Genomic DNA, 17043 nt, shown 5'->3' on the forward strand with positions numbered 1-17043 from the left:
TGTGTATTATGTATAAGTAAACCATTTTCACTGAATGAAAATGCATGTCAAAAGAAGTATTACTATTGTAAATCGGTGTCAGTCCTCACAAGCCGATTCTGAAAACATTGGTTCTAAATCGAACATGGCAAGGCAAACTGACGCTGTCTATTAGATCGACATGTCTAAAAATATGGGGAAAAAATTCTTGATTTGTCATTGTAATGCTGGTAGCCGCGTGCGCATAAGTATGCACTGGCGTAGAACTTCTCACACCCTAAGTATCCAGCTTTTTTTTTCAATGGAGCATGGGCTGGGTGTCCGCGACCAAAGCAAAAGTGTTGTTAATTGATAAAATAATATTTAAAAAACCATCTGTGTTTCTACATTTAGTTACAGCTGTATGAAATTATCATGAACAGCATCCTTTAACAGTCACGCAGTAGTTTAGAAAGTATATCTGTAAGTGGACTTGAGAAGTTTGTCTTGTCTTCAGTGTTTCTTTCAGACTTTTTTCTCCGGGGAGGCACTTGATATTTCCGGGGGGAGAGGGGGGGCACTGGTAAAAGTATGTTTTCTATATAAATTTCGGAGCCACCGTCCCCCGAAGAGATGCCTGGAAGAAACTCTGTCTTTGTTTGACAGTTGATGCATAAGTGGTTGATGGGGCTTATATATATATATATATATATATATATATATATATATATATATATATATATATATATATATATATTTTTTTTTTTTTTTTTTTTTTTTTTGATTGTATGAGAAACTAATGCTTTTACTAAAGATAGAAAGCTTAATCTATTTTCAGTACATTGGAAATCTTATTTTTATAAAGGGTTTTTGTGCTTGTTTTATTATAAATTTAAAGATTGCTTTTTATAAAGCTATGCTCAAAGCAACACCAGTTTTCACCAAAGATTAAATTGTACTTTAGCGACAACACATCCTAAAATTCATGCCTGGGTTAGTATAACGTTAGTTGAAGTCACGCTTTGACTGCTTCATTATGAATATCAAAATATCATGTTCGTTCTCGTGACCTAGTTGTAAACAAAAAAGAACGCGTTAAAGTGCAGTGACAATTAAAAATAAGTGTAGCAATCGCCTAGAATGAACAAGTAAACAAAACGACAACTCCAAACACCCGAAATAACAAACATTGACAGAGTTCTGGCTCCCTAATTAGGCTATAAATATCACACAAGCTGACATTTGAAGCGGCATCTCCAAACAGAGGAAGTAACAAATATTTCTTTTTGTTTGAAACTGTTTAATAAGCTGTCATTCGAAATGCCACATCCAAACAGAGAAAGCAGCATTTATTTATTTTTAAACTGTTTCATAAGCTGTCCTTCGAAATGCCACATCCAAACAGAGAAAGCAGCATTTATTTATTTTTAAACTGTTTCATAAGCTGTCATTCGAAATGCCACATCCAAACAGAGAAAGCAGCATTTATTTATTTTTTTAACTGTTTCATAAGCTGTCATTCGAAATGCCACATCCAAACAGAGAAAGCAGCATTTATATTTTTTTTAAACTGTTTCATAAGCTTTCATTTGAAATGCCACATCCAAACAGAGAAAGCAGCATTTATTTTTGTTTGAAACTGTTTCATAAGCTTTCATTCGAAATGCCACATCCAAACAGAGAAAGCAGTATTTATTTTGTTTGAAACTGTTTCATAAGCTTTCATTCGAAATGCCACATCCAAACCGCAGAAATAAAACATTGACGTCCGCCTTTACCAGTGTTTCTTCCAGACTTTTTTCTCCGGGGGGGGGGGGGGGCACTTCATATTTTCGGGGGGGAGGGGGGCGGTCAACATTTACCGGGGGCGGACACTGGTAAAAATGTTTTCTATATAAATTCCATTTGGTCCTGAGGGGGGAGGCGGTAGACTTTTTTCGGGGGTGGGGGGGGGGGGGCTCCGCTCCCCTGAAGGGATGCTTGGAAGAAACTCTGGCCTTTACTGTTTCAAGATCAGTCATTTAATGGTCAGCTTGCGGTCACGAGATGCCCGCCACAAGTGCCCTTTGAGAAAAAATTCTGGAAGAAAAACTGGTATAAACTTTACACGTTGATAAACTAACAAAGCAGATGTTTTGTATTTAAATTATTATTTTTTTTCTTCTTGGAGTCATCTTATGGTATCACTGGTGCGGTCTTCGCCTCCCCCCCCCCCCCTCCTTCCCAGTTTTGTGAAGCTACCGCTTACCACTGGTGCGTAGAATAAACAGCCATCAACGCAGCTATCTCAACTTTTTTATGTTAACTCATGCATGTAAACTTCCAATCCACCTAATAGGACGCTGTTTACTCCATGCAGTAGGATTTGTCCACATTATTTTATTCCAACCACGGTACGTATGGTCGAATGCACAAAGTCTCAACAAGCTTGTTATTAACACCAACTAATCCGGCTTTTTGTTTCAAATTTAGCCAAAGTTCAAGAACTGTAGCATCAAATAGCATAAATGGAGTGCAAGGACTGGGATGTGCCAGATAAACCAGAGACATTGGTAGCCAATCTCGCAAGGTAAGTTTTATTTTCACTTAATGACGCGCTCTATACATAGGTAAAACACATGATAACTTTAACATACAATTAAGTTTAATGATACATAGTAGGTAAAAAAAAATAAAGTTTAATTATAAATACAATACATAGTTCAGTTTAATGATAGTTTTCAGCATTTAGCAAAGTTTTTTTTTTTTAAATAGAATGCACCAGTTGAAGTTCTTATTTTGTTTTTCTTCCTCCTCAGAAAACAAAATGGACTTGACGATTTTGCTTGTCGTGGTAGTTTTCATCACATCGTCATTGTATTGGGCAGTTAAAAAACCTAAACATCTTCCGCCATCCCCTGGTATAGCTCTGCCTGTTGTCGGCCATTTGTATTTGATGGAGCGAGACCCAAGACAACAGTTTAAAAAATGGTCTCAAAAACTTGGCGATGTCTTCAGTTTAAAGTTAGGGCAAGAAACAGTCGTCGTTTTGAATTCTTTTGAGGTAATAAAGGAAGCGTTTGTTAAACTCGGTGACTGTTTTTCAAATAGATCAGAAACAGCTTTTGTTGTTAAAAACGTACCACATATGGATAAAGGTGTAACTCTTTCTTCTGGTGAATACTGGAAAGAACAAAGAACAGTTTCACTTTCAATTCTGAAAAAATTCGGACTGGGGAAAAATTCTTTGGTTGAAATGATAACAGAAGATGTTAATGCTTTTATGGATGAGATCGCGAAAGAAAATGGCAGACCGATTAAGATCCGGGGAATAATCAACGTTAGCGTTTCAAATATTATTTGTTCAATTATTTTCGGACAAAAATTTGAGTTTAATGATCCTAAATTTAAACGTTTAATCGTGCTGGTAAACGAGTTTGTTCGTCTGAATTCTGGAGTCTCGCGCCTCAATTTTCTTCCTTTATTAAAATATCTGCCAAAATACAAGCGTAGCGGAGAAAAGCTGGTATCTACAGCAATAGAGCTGCGAGAATTTTCCACTTTTATGGTGAAAGAAATCACTAGAAATTACAATCCGAATAGTCTTGACAATTACATCTTAGAGTATGTCCACGAGATAGAGAAGAACGATCGCTTGAAACAGTCAACATATTTAGACGAGGTCAGCCTTATTCGAAACATTGAAAACCTGTTTGTAGCCGGCACTGAAACCACGAGCAGTACCATTTTGTGGAGTCTGTATTTTGTCTTACACAATCCACAAATACAGGATAAAATTTACCAGGAGATTAAAGAATATATTGGGTTAGACCGCGTGCCCAACATGTCTGATAAACCACAGCTCAAGTATTTGAACGCTTTCATCATGGAGGCCCAGAGAATGGGCAACCTTGTGCCGTTTGGAATCACGCACGTGTGCGCGCATGACACGGTTCTAAAAGGTTTCACTATCCCAGAAGGCGCTCAGGTCATTCCAAATTTAGACGCTGTTCTCAAAGACGAAAAAATCTGGGGAGATCCTGAGAATTTCCGACCTGAAAGATTTCTGGACGAACAAGGAAATTTGATAAAGAGAGAAGAATTCATACCGTTTTCTATTGGTCGTAGAAAGTGTCTTGGAGAGTCTCTAGTAAAGATGGAACTGTTCTTGTTCCTGTCGTCCATGTTTCAGAGGTTCGAGTTCCTGCCTGTTGACCCAAACCACCCTCCTGCCTTTAGAGAAATTTTTGGTCTGGTTGTTTCCCCTGCACCTTTTGACATCAGATGCGTGGACAGACGTCAGAAGCTACAATAGGCGTCAGTATTTTTTATTGTATCTATGCACGGGCTACAAATTCTATTAATAGCTACCTAACGTTACTTTACTATCTATAAACATGAAATCTCCGGGTCTTTTTAATCCCACGAATACACTTTAAAATGCATGGACAGAATGGTGTTGCCGTTTGGCACGCTTTCAAAAATATAAATTGTTTAAATGTCAAATATTTAATAGCCTACGACCTGATTGCGGTGCATTGTATTTTTACGATATATGTTCTGTATTATCTTTATGAAGTTATGGTTTTTAAGTTAAACCAAACATGCCTTAAATTTTGACATTGATTAGGACCAGTTAGAAACAGAAACTACAATTCAAGGTTTTTTTTTGTCCCGTAGTCTAGGTGAGGACAACACTAGTGTCCACCTTTCCCCATTCCACTGTCTTATGTTATCCGTAGTGCCTCTGCCAGTGTCTAACCCATCCATTCCCTGATGTTGTCTCCCCATTTCTTCTTTTGCCTGCTTCTTTTGTTTGCCTGACACTGTTCATTGATAGTTTTCAATAGTTCATCAAGCTGACCAATCAACATCTAGATCCTGTCATGTGCTGCGTCATTTGTAATGTAGTCCTTGAATGTTATCCCTAGCTAACTTCTTTAACAACAAATCTCCATGGATTGAATTTTCTTTTAAAATTCAGTTGTTGGCATATAAGATTTGCACACACATAGAAATATGGTCATGACTATAAACACATCAATGTGAAGTTTGTGTGCGCAGGGTGATGTTTTTATCCTTCCATATGTTCCTAAACATTAGGTGCCACTATAGTACATATAAACCAGATAGTTTTTAAATGGAAACAGACACAAAGACAGCAACAAACTGACATGCAAAAACACAGCACATTAAAAAACAAAACAAAAACATCTTTTAAATTCATTAAATTTTCACATTAATTATTATTTACTTTTTTCAACAAATTAATTTATTATACACAATAATTCAATCATGTCAACACACACAGAGAATTTTTTGGTTGAACAAAATATGTAGATGTATGTACATATTAAAATAAAGATATAAGAGCAAGAATAATTCCTTTCTATGTTCTTTAAACTAGCATCTTCACATTACCTCCCCTTCTACAATTTGCTCTACAGTTTTTCAATTGGAGAAACTAGCTTTTCCTGTATAAAAATCACTTGCTTACAACATAACATTCAAGTAATGAGGGAAAATTTTTGCTTTCTAAAAAAAAATATAAAAATATATATAAACATTTATAATAAAAATCAATGGTGACATAGCCATAAGATGTGCATTTTAAATTTAAAAATTAAGACAAGGGAAATAACATGGCCCTGACAATTTAAAAAAAGTACAACAAAAGTTATTTCCTCTTGGAAGACTAAAAACGGCCATGTCAGGATTTTTAAAAAAATCATATGATATATTGCAAGAAGAACTTAACCTTTCATTATGCTTTGTAAGTGATTTAAATACAGAATAAGACAATCTTACTGGCAACAAAGTTATTTGTATCAGTAAATCATCAACAAAGCGCATCTCAAAAATCACATTTGTAAGACATGTTAAAATGTAACTACCCTTTTGATATGAAAGCTTAAAATATTTTTTTTTATAAAATTTAAAATATTTCAGTTTGTAACCAAAATCTGCACTCAAGTTGTGTACATTCACAACAAAATTTCAAGCCAACAATTAAATTGTTATTTGAACCTAATCATTAAAACACACAGTTCATTTTTTTTTAAGCATCTTCGATCACCCAACTGACTAATGATCACCCAACTGACTAATGCAACACTTGCATTTTCTTTCATCATACAATTGAATTTTCATATAAACTGCTGACTTGCGTTTTTCAGTTTTCAACTTCAGATAAATCTGACTTCCTTTTCTAGTTCACTAACATCAGATTCTCATTTTCTGCTACTTACAACTATCATCTTCAGATATATTTGGCTTTTGTTGCAATTATCAACTTTAAATACAAATGGGCATTTAGATAAATTCTAAACTATTTCAACATACATCTGGCTTCAAATCAAGGACAACATTTTTTACATACTACATTCAACAGTAAGATTAATCCAGCTAACTAGGATGGTTAAGTTTTAAAAGGTTTTTTTTTTTCATTTCAATAAGGACAGTTTGGGAGAAAAAAGGTGTAAGTATTTGTTATCTATCTGAATGTCTAATAAATGAAACACATGTAAATAATGGCACGTTTGAATGACTAATGAACAAACGGGATGCGTGAATTAATTTATAATTAGCCTTAATTAATGAAACAGGTGTTAATGAGGAATGAATGAATGAGAAGTGAAATCAACTACCAACATAGGGGAAACATTTTTAAAAGTTAAAAGAAAATCACAGACGAAAAGCAAATGACAGAGATTATTGTTGAAGAAAAAAATGGATAAAGATAAAAAAAAATGGGGAAAACCTACGAGTAATAGCTCTATAGGAAAAAAAATAAAATGTTTACAGTACAGAGGATATCTCCAGGTTATGTACAGTTGATAAACAATTGGCCTCACACTACACCACTTTCCCTGCAGTCGTTTTCATATGTTTGAATGGCTTATGTCTATAACACATGAGATGGAGTTAAGGCAGAAAGGTAAAAGAATAAATGAGTTTGACTTGCAGAACATACACAAAGAATTATAACCTCAAGTCTTTAGATTTCTACTACCATTTCTAACTGGTAAAAAAATGTACTAATTAATAACTGGTAAAAACTAGCAGTGTATCTCCTGTATATAAATGTGTCTCACTGACATTCTATACAAATATATTTAGCAAGAGAACAAGACAGATGTTTCATAAGAAATAAATAAGAACAAAGCCATGTTCTGGTAACAGAATTAAAACTAATCTATATACATCAGTCAATCGGTAGCATTTACATCAAATGTGCTCAAATAACCTAAGATGTTGCTTAAAACGTATGGGGCACATCACTCTCAATTTCTTTGCTAGGACAGCCGAGATGAAAAAAATAAAATCAGCGCTGATAATGGTGGCATGAAGATACATCAGCACAGAGGTTGGATGCTGTTGTGACCCAATGAAAAGTGATGAGAGGTGCTACCAGGTCCTTGTTAAATGAAGGTTTCTTCCCAGAACAGATCTGACATCGTTACAGAAACGTAGCGCATCTAACATGGGGAGCAGACATAGCAAGGCTGTATCTCTGGCATCACTGAACCATGACTTAATGGGGATAGCATTATCTGAAAGGGGAAGGTTTTAGTTAGTTAAATGACAAAAAGCATAAAAATGATGTCATATTAAAAATGGAAGAGATCTGATAAAGAAATGATAACTGTAAATACAATGGGATAGTGTTATAAAACTGGAGACAAATTGTTAAGTGAAGCATTATTTTAAATAATCAATTATAAATTATGGTACTTGTTATTTGAAATTGTAAAGTAATTCTAGAGTTTATTTACAAGCAAAGAACTGTAACATTATGGAAACATCAGGCCTAACTCATCTATAATATTCATGCTAATGGTCAACATAAAACAAAATTTGTTAATTTTTTTTAGTCTACAACTTAAGCCTTCTCAATCCAAGAAACTGGATGTTCACTAAATTGTAGAAAATTTAAGACACAACAAACAGCTGAACCATTGCTAGACAAGTGTTAATTATCAAGACAGACTATAATAAAAAAAAACATTGAATGTTACCATCAACTACAACACTCTTTACCTGGAAACATCCTATAAGCTACTGGTGAATTGTCCAATATAAAAATGCTAGAAAGGTCTGGATTAATTGCTGATAAATCTTTTGTGTAACTTCCCATGTCCAAATTACAATGCTGTCAAATAAAATTAAACAGTGTATGTAGATTTTTAAACAAGAAATATTTTATTCAATAAAATCAAAAAAATATTTTATAGAAAAATTTACAACTTTAACTTCTAACACTATTTATACACGTAGAATCTTGTTACGACAAACCTATTAACGTTTTAAATTAACCTCTAACAGAAATTAATTTAGCACCAAACTAAAAGCAAAAGATATGCTTCATTTCAGTTGATTTAATATTGAACCCTAAACCATGACCTTTCCTCAGTACCTTTATGTAGCAAAAGCGTTTAACTTAACAGCTTTACGTAAACTATGAGTTTTCTTTAGCAAAAATCTGTTAATTGTCTAGCCTTATATAATTAGGTAAGTCACTGAACATTAACTAACCAGCTTTACATAATCAGTTAAGTAATTGATCAATTACAAACCAGTCTTTTATAACTAGTCACTGACCATTCACTAACCAGCTTTACATAACCGGTTAAATCAATGACCATTAACCAACCAGCCTTACATAATCAGTTAAGTAATTGATCAATTACAAACCAGCCTTTTATAACTAGTCGCTGACCATTCACTAACCAGCTTTACATAACCGGTTAAATCAATGACCATTAACAGGGATGAGACCAGACCAGGAAAAAAAATTAGGAAATTTTCTTCGGATAATAACTCAATATGTTGGATAATAACTCAATGTTTTATCTACTTTTTATCGCAGTTAATCAGCTTCATACCGCAGTAAGCAGCTTCATACTGTTATTGTACTAATTAATTGTTTAATGAAGTTAATATTTTAAATACAAGAAGTTTATGTTACTCTAAAATAACATTGAAAGTCTTGTCTAATTGCAATTTAATGTTTACCTTATAAACAACTTTTTAAAAACTACAATGTAACAAAAGTAGCAATTAAGTTTTATTTTACCATGAAGCTAATTTAAACTGTACTAATCTATGTAGATTCTAGATGTACTCCTGTTTTCAATTTTTTAATAGGGGGTCTAATGCCTAATATATATTCTTTTAAAGATTGGATTGGTAAAAATATTTGTCTCCAACTGTAAAGACCCTAGATTAAGATTAGTTATAATTTGAAAATTTTAGGTTCATGTGATGGAAAAATGAAATGGACCAGGTTAGCTAAAATTACAAAGGGTCTGATGTGTGAACCAAAGTTAATCATTTTGATAGCCAAGCCACATCGATATTTATGTTTTTTTTTTGGAATAAATGTAAATTGTCAGTTTTAGGGGTCATCCAGGTTTTTTTTGACGATATTTACCTCCCCTCTCTCCTACAAAAGCCAGACTCCCCCCCCCCTATAATGAAGTTACACCTCAGCCAACAAATGCTCCCCCCCCCCCCCCCCCCCCCTCATCAAAATTAATTATTTTTTTTTAAGCATCGATTTTTTTCTAAAATATTGACTGAGGTCGACCAACAGAGGGTATTTTATTCAATTTCTATTACAATGTTTTACAACAGTTTTCTAATAGCGGCTAAAATGCAGTTGTTTCTAACATTACTTTTTTAAAATACAAAAATATGACGTTACACTATCTTACGAATGTGACGTTATTTATGGAAGACCCCTTATTAAAAATTTAAAAACAGTCTGAACGTATTTTTTCTTCCACAAACAAGACACGGTCGTAGTCACGTTGAGTTTAGTATTTTTTTTTAAATCTGTAGGCCTACGAAGCGAAGCATACGTATTGCTGGAACAGCTATTTGAAATTGGGTGTGACGTCATTTCCCCCCCCCCCCCACAAGCAGTACCGAACACGTTACTTGGGGTCAAGGTGAGGTCACAAGAGCCACCGTTGCTACGAGGTGGGGCGGATTAGTCGAGTCCTCATAGTCACCTTTTACAAGGATTGCAATATTAATTTGAGATTGCGAAATAAAATAGAAGCAGAGGGAAACTCTAGGTTTAGGCGGGTTAAAATACCGATAGGTAAATTAGGCTATATCGATAGCTAGATTACCAGGCTTAAGAGATGTAAGTTTCATTATTTTAGATTACCTTTTCCCGTGTTTTTGATTAATAGCTAACTGAAAATATCAGCGGAAAATTTGGACTAAAAAAGAGTGCATTGAAAAATTCGAAAGTCCGCCGAAATTCCGAATCTTAATCTACATTTAATCTTGATCTAGGACCGTCAAACCTAGCGCAATCGACCAATAAAAAAGAAATGCGCATATTCGAGTGTCCGTTTGACCTTAGTACAGTAGTTGTCGATTTAAATTTACATACGAATAAGTGGAATGAGCATGTCGGCCCTTTCCGTAGAAGACATTTCCGTTTTTTTTTCCCTAATTTTTAAAACTTTGTAAAAAATCGACAAAAATTGGAAGTCGGCGGAAAAATTCGGCGAAAATTAAATCAGCGGAGGAAAATCGCAACTGAAACGGAAAAATCGGATTTCCGCTAAAATTCGGAAAAGTCACATCCCTGCATTAACCAACCAGCTATATAACCAGTGACGTCACTGACCTGCCTGTAATAGCGCCGCCTGAGTACATTTTTACCACCATCTAGTTTGTCGGCGACTGCGGCGCCGTATATCTCCATGCTGGCAGTAAAAACAACCAATTCATACCACTGACTAACCTACAGGATTTAAACAGAGACATTTCAAGCAAGTGAAACCTGTAAGAAGGATAAATATACAACAAGCTATTATTTCTAATGCATAATTCATGCATTCTTCAGGAAAGTAATACAAAGTGTAAACAGTTTGAAACAACTTGAAAAATAAATTAGTAATAATCTGCTTGCTATAAAGTTTTAGAATAAAAGAAATCAATCTGATACATTTGAATAAGTAAAACAATAAAGAACTTTACAGCCAACTTATCAGAACATAACTTTTAGTAAGAAAATAGAAATTTTTGGGTATACAATATATTTTAAAAAGTAGGGAGATTAAAGACAGATCATTGACAAAAGTTCTTACCACTTCTAGGAAGAAATCAACATGTGGTCTTTTATGCACAAAGAATCTGACTGGATGCCGATCTATAGTAACCTGTAAACATTAACATTAGATATTCTACTTAGCTTCAAAAATCTATAGAAAAGCTGTGTAAATAGAAAGTGGAAAAAAAACCAGTAAAATAGTTTTAACAAATGTATCAAGAGAATAGAAATTTTTAAAATACCCTTTAAAATATATGTGAAAATAAATTTGAAAACATAAAAAACAAAGATTTAACAACAGAAAGAACTCAATGTAAGACAATTTAAACAGTAGCATAAGTGGAATATTTTACTGGAAGCTTAAAAATGTTGATTTTGTTATACTAAAAGTGTACAGCTACTTACCTTTAAAACAAAATCTGGCGGAGTTCCTGGTTTCACTTGTCGTAGAACACCATCATGGTGTGAGTGAATCAATGTTTCATCCAAGTCTAGAACTAGAACTTTTCTTTTCATCATACCTGCTCATTAAAGTAAATAATGCTTGCTACAATTGAGTGTTGGATATACAAATAAAGATTAACGTAACTTAAACTAGTAAAGCAATAGATGTGAGACTACATAAAGTATAATTATGTTATCTTTAAGATTGTAATGTGTAGAAATAAAACAATGTAAACGAATTAGATATGAGACTATTTAATTTAATTTAAAGTAAGTTAAATTATTACTTCACATTATAAATAATATTTTACAGTGAAAATACTCTTAAAGAACTAAAATGAACAAAGCAGTGTTAATTTGGTATCATACAATATTATTACATTATGAATGATATTTTAAAGTGCTATGCACTAAGATGAATTAAGCTGTCATCACCTTCATTAATGAAGTATTAACTAATTGTATACATTAATGAAGTATTAACTAATTGTATAATTGCAATCACTCACTAAGTCTGTGTTTGGAGAGTGGGGACAGAGAAATGACATCGTACTTGACTGTTTGATGTTGAATCACCTGCAAGTCAGATTAAGAATAGCATTGAAGAAAAAGTTAAACTTGTGTCACTAGTTTATGAGATAGTATTATTAATTGTATGTACTGTGTACATGCAGTGTTAAGCTGTTAGTTCAAGGGGAAACTCAGCAAGCTCTTCTTATACACTTGTTACATCATCCACGGTTAGATAACATTGATTATTTATAGTCCCGTATTTAGTAATTTTTATATAACTAGATAGGCCTATAAATAAATACTGCCCAGTGTCTATCAGTATTTGTAGATCCATTAGCAATCCTTATGAATATCTGTAATCTGAGTATCTCTTTTAAATTAAAAAGGAAATAGAGTATGTTCAATTTAAAAAATTGAATAATGTTAGGCCTTATTGTTGATTTGCAATATTTCAATTAGAACCCCTTAAGAGACATGACTGAAAAATGAAAACAAAAGGTCTAGCTAGGTTAGAATCAGACAAAAGACTACCCTTTAGACTATGTATAGCAGTAATAAAATGGACAATTTTTAGCTGCATATTAATCTAACTATTTTTTGCCTGACTCTACTGGGAATGGGCTTACAGACTTTTCCCAGTTGTTTGGCCTATTTCTACAAGTTGAGTAGGAATGGCATCCAAAACATACTCGACGATAGTCATTCAAAGAAACATCTTAGAATTAAGAATTATCAGATAAAAAGGCATACCCATTTTATTTAAGTTTTAATCCTTTTAATAAAAAAAATAAAATTTAATAGGCCCTAATCCAATTTAATTCATATTTCTATTTCAACTTTTTCTCTCTGCTTATTGTAAAAAAAAAAAAAAATCAGATCAAGGGCACATAGGCCCTAACCTTTATTTAGGCCTATTCTTTGTAGGCCCTAAATATTGTTGCGGTAAATAAGAAAAAATAAAGTTGTCTGACATTGTCATTTGCTGTTGCATTAGGCCTATACATTTTTTAAAAATTAACATTAAAAAAAAACATGCAATGCTTCCATCCTGCCACTAGATTAGGCTACCATTTTTGCAATGTTTAATATTTCAGTTAGCCTATTCTCTAGAATATATTAAATCGTTTAGTGTCTTTCCTACTGGGAACAGTTCAGAATAATCAGAATATGCTTCAGGTGTATTCCAGTCGATTGGGAATAGACACTATTATTTTTATATTTAGGCCCTACACTAGATTAGAATAACATTATATTTCACGAAGTAGATCTAGTGCTTCTTTTATGATTAGGCCTATATTTTGTTCTGTTTCTGTTACTTTAATAAGCTCACATGAATAAACAGGAATAAATTATTTATTAACAAGTCACAATCTTGTTTAGAGATTCAAGTAAAAAGTTAAATTCCCTTTGAACCTGATGGTCCATGGGGCAAGTCAAGTAGAGTTCACCTGTTTCTCTAACCTCGGAAATGAAGGGATAGTGAGGTCAGGACAATGCCCAGCCACCTATATTATTATTATTCCTAACATGAGTCAGGTACCCACCAGAGCTCAGCGAACTCATGGATAGTCTACATACTTGAACCCGGATTTGAACTTAAGAACACTTTTGGGTTAGCAGGATTTTGCTCTGTTATTTGAAAGTGTTAAGTGATGACTGAATTCAACTAGATCTAGAAATGCTGGAATCATCATGGAGTTCTATTTTACCAACCCTTGAGTAGTCACAGCTTAATCTAAATCTAGAGACAATATACTTCTAGCAAGACTAGCTAGACTCTAGGGTTTCTAGATTTAGTCTAGGGAGCCCACAATTGACTCGATTGAGCTATTCCAAAGCCCTGTCCTAGTCGCCAAATGCAAGTGAAGTTTCTGCTACTCGGTGCTACTGCTAATCTGAGTAGATTTCTTTTTCTGCTTTTAGGGTGTAAATTAAACAGATAGTGACATGAGATTATAAAATTACAGGATAGAGAAATCTAGATCTAAAATCTAGATCTTGACCTAAAACTCTTAAACTGAACTACAATTTTAAAAGATGAAAAATAAATTCAGGTTTTTTATTTTAGAAATCTCAAACATGAAGAAAATTTTAGAAAATTAGATCTACTTGTCGCACTTGACGCTTGAATATATAACAGACAAAACTCCATATTTTGGCCGCTAGAACAAAGAAGCCACGTAATCCCATAACAATATATTTTATCATTATATTTGCATGAGCTTATGTAATGAATTTGTGTTTGGTTCAGTTTTTAAACACTAGCGGCGCCTAAGATCAACTAAGATCATTTACGCCGCCATTGATATCCCACAATCTCCCGTAGCCAGGGCTGCCAGATCAAAATACAAGAAATTAGCTAGGTGAGATAAATAATAAGATTGATATTACTGTTCTATGCTGTCTTGATGACAATAGATTACATTTGCGATATTTAGTTCAGCGGTGTCAGGAATAACAGTATTATTATGACCGTAATAGTATAAGTATATACTCAGAACACACATACAACTATTATGTATGTCTTAAAGCTCCCAATTTTTAGGACAGCACCCCTACCCCCCCCCCCACACACACACGTCAGATTCTATCAATTCCCAATTCCTTCACGCCTGTGTATACATTTCTTAATTTTTAAATTGTCTTATCCTAAGGCCACATTGCGACCTCATTTTCTGTATTAAAGTAAAGTTGCCCTTTCAAACCTGACGGTCTATGGGGCAGGTGAAGTAGAGTTCACTTGTTTCTGTAACCTCGGCATATGAAGAGATAGTGTGGTCATCACTATGCCCAGCCGCCTTTACTTTCCCTAACGTGAGTTAGGTACCCATCACAGTTGGGTGGACTCAGGGACGGTCTACTGACTTGAACCCGGATTCGAACTCGAGACTACGGAGCAGTCCAGCTGTATTACTTTTTGCAATATTTAATTCCCAGTATACGATGGGAGCAGAGTTTCTTCCAGGCATCTCTTCGGGGGGGGGGGGGGCAAAGCCCCCCCCCCCCCCCCGAAAAATTTTTACCGCCCCCCCCCCCCGAACGAAATGAAATTTATTTTATTTATATAGAGAATATATACTTTTAACAGTGTCCGCCCCCCCGAAGAAAGTTTACCGCCCCCCGAAGATTTCAAGTGCCCCCCCCCCCGGAGAAAAAAGTCTGGAAGAAACACTGGATGGGAGGGGTCGTCCATAAATGACGTCACACTCCTAGGGTGGGGGGGGAGGAGAGAGAGCGTTCGTACTATTGTAACAATGTGTGAGGAGAGGGGTCAGAAAGTGTTACGGCACATTTTTTAAAAGTGTTTGAAACTGAATTTTAGCCGTTATTCACGTTTTTAGTAAACTGTTTTTGTAGATTGTAATATAAATTAATTAATTTACTCTATGACGATGTTTAAAAATTAAACTTTAAAAATTAAAAATTAGACGTACGTGTGACTGTGGCGAAGTAAAAATCGTTTTAAAAAGCGTGACTTCATTAAATTTTAGATGACCATAGGTCTAATGTAAAAATCAGGGGGTGGAGGGGGGACCTATTAGCGTAGGCTGCAACTTGTTTTGTTTTAGATCATTAGAAAATATATAACTACACTTAATGTAGGCTACACAACCCATCAATCCCCCCCCCCCCACCCCCAAATATACCGTGTCGTATGATTTATAATATATACTCTTCAACTTAACCCACCTGCTTATATTTCCTTTTATGTTCTCTAATTAAAGTTTAATGTCACTTTATCTGATATAGTTATTATGGATAGGCCTAGCCTATAGAATACCACATTTGAGAATGATGTGTTAGAATGACTTTAAAATTAACCTAAAAACTTAGATAAAATAACAGAAAGAATAATGTTACAGTTCATTACACACACTGTGCTACTATGAGGGTGAACTGTCACTAACAGTAAAAAATGCTGACAATATGATTGGTCAATTATGTCTACTTTCCAACACTTTGATCTGGAAACCATGGAGTATTTTATCTGGCCATTAATAAAATAAAAATAATAATGGCGGCCCTGGAGGTGTTGAGTTTGTTTATTTAATTTTAAACTTTGCATTTTCTTTAAAGGTAATTGGATCCGTTTTAGTTTCATAATTTAAATAGTATTTTACGATTCATTGGTAATCCCTTAGTTTAGCGTCGGTTATTATTCCGGAATCGTATAGCAGTAAAAAACAGTAAAACAATGTCAAAGTCTGTCACACACTTCCGGAATTCACCGGAAGTACCGTAAACCATACTTTATTTGGCGTCTTCTTTTATTTTTATACAGAATGTTTAAAATTTGGATAGATTTATTTTTGTAATCATTTTTACATTTTGTAATCATTTTTACTATTTTCGTAATCTAGATTTTTTTACTTGGCCTAGCAGCTAGATATCTAGCTAGATCTAGATTTAATTAATTAATGGTCGCAAATCCGCTGCAAGCCAAAAACATTAAAATATTACATTTGATACATTATTTATATTTATATTAATATATGTTTTTATTTTTAGATCTACTAATTTAAATCTACTATTATATTTATTCTTGTTTCCTTTTGTCGATTAAACTTAAAAAAATAAAACATTAATTTACTACAATCGACTTTCAATTTATTATTATTTCAATGGTCAAATAAACCATGGTTTACCGTAACTCTAATTACCGAAACTCAACAAACATTACCCGATAATTTCCGACGCTAAACTAAGGGATTACCCGATTCATTTTCTACCCAACGTAGTATTTTAGTTTAGAGGTTTTTGTGAACTTAAGTGACTAAAAAGTCTTGAAGTCACAAGTTTGGTGAGATTTTTTGGTAATCTATCGTTTTGGGTACGTAAAATCGCCCGCGGCTATTAATGTACGAAAACGTTACCTCATTGTCAAGGCTGTAATAGAAGTATATTGTGATTTGTTTGTGTCAAATATTATAGATAAATGAATAATAAACCTAAATCTATGGCTAAATATATCAATATAGGCCGGAAATTAACTTTAAACAGCAGTGTCTGCAAGCAAGATTTTCTATATAAACAGCAGCCATTTGTAAAATAGAGTGACTTCCGCCTGAATCTCG

The 17043-nt window shown here is 33.9% G+C and overlaps 2 protein-coding genes across 2 annotated transcripts; one reads left to right on the forward strand and one right to left on the reverse strand.

Moving 5' to 3' along the window:
* The first annotated feature begins 2284 nt into the window (after positions 1–2284).
* Positions 2285–4252, forward strand: LOC131938497 (cytochrome P450 2J6). Its single transcript, XM_059296552.1, has 3 exons — positions 2285–2351; positions 2431–2527; positions 2757–4252. Exon 3 carries the CDS (start codon positions 2765–2767, stop codon positions 4250–4252), a length of 1488 nt encoding a protein of 495 aa, XP_059152535.1. The 5' UTR covers positions 2285–2351; positions 2431–2527; positions 2757–2764.
* A 911-nt stretch (positions 4253–5163) lies between these two features.
* On the reverse strand, positions 5164–14281 carry LOC131938520 (CTD nuclear envelope phosphatase 1). The gene is made up of 7 exons (XM_059296577.1): positions 14078–14281; positions 11965–12031; positions 11417–11532; positions 11049–11120; positions 10586–10702; positions 7978–8089; positions 5164–7490 (listed from the first exon to the last, which is right to left on the reverse strand). The coding sequence occupies exons 1-7, from the start codon at positions 14174–14176 to the stop codon at positions 7345–7347; spliced, it is 729 nt and encodes a 242-aa protein (XP_059152560.1). The 5' UTR covers positions 14177–14281; the 3' UTR covers positions 5164–7344.
* Between the last annotated feature and the right edge of the window lie 2762 nt (positions 14282–17043).

Source organism: Physella acuta, unplaced genomic scaffold (assembly GCF_028476545.2).
Source record: "Physella acuta isolate Inbredline_101_S28 unplaced genomic scaffold, ASM2847654v3 ptg000246l, whole genome shotgun sequence".
In the NCBI taxonomy this organism is placed as follows: Eukaryota; Metazoa; Mollusca; class Gastropoda; family Physidae; genus Physella; species Physella acuta.

What these genes read in the sequence shown, in the direction of transcription:
- LOC131938520 (XM_059296577.1), bottom strand. Translation starts at nt 14,176, where the DNA reads ATGATAAAATATATTGTTATGGGATTACGTGGCTTCTTTGTTCTAGCG. An exon ending in TTGATTTCTTCCTAGAAGTG is followed by an intron (nt 10,703 to 11,048) that starts GTAAGAACTTTT and finishes TAAATCCTGTAG; the next exon opens with GTTAGTCAGTGGTATGAATT. An exon ending in GGCGGCGCTATTACAGGCAG is followed by an intron (nt 8,090 to 10,585) that starts GTCAGTGACGTC and finishes TTTATTTGACAG; the next exon opens with CATTGTAATTTGGACATGGG.
- LOC131938497 (XM_059296552.1), top strand. Translation starts at nt 2,765, where the DNA reads ATGGACTTGACGATTTTGCTTGTCGTGGTAGTTTTCATCACATCGTCA.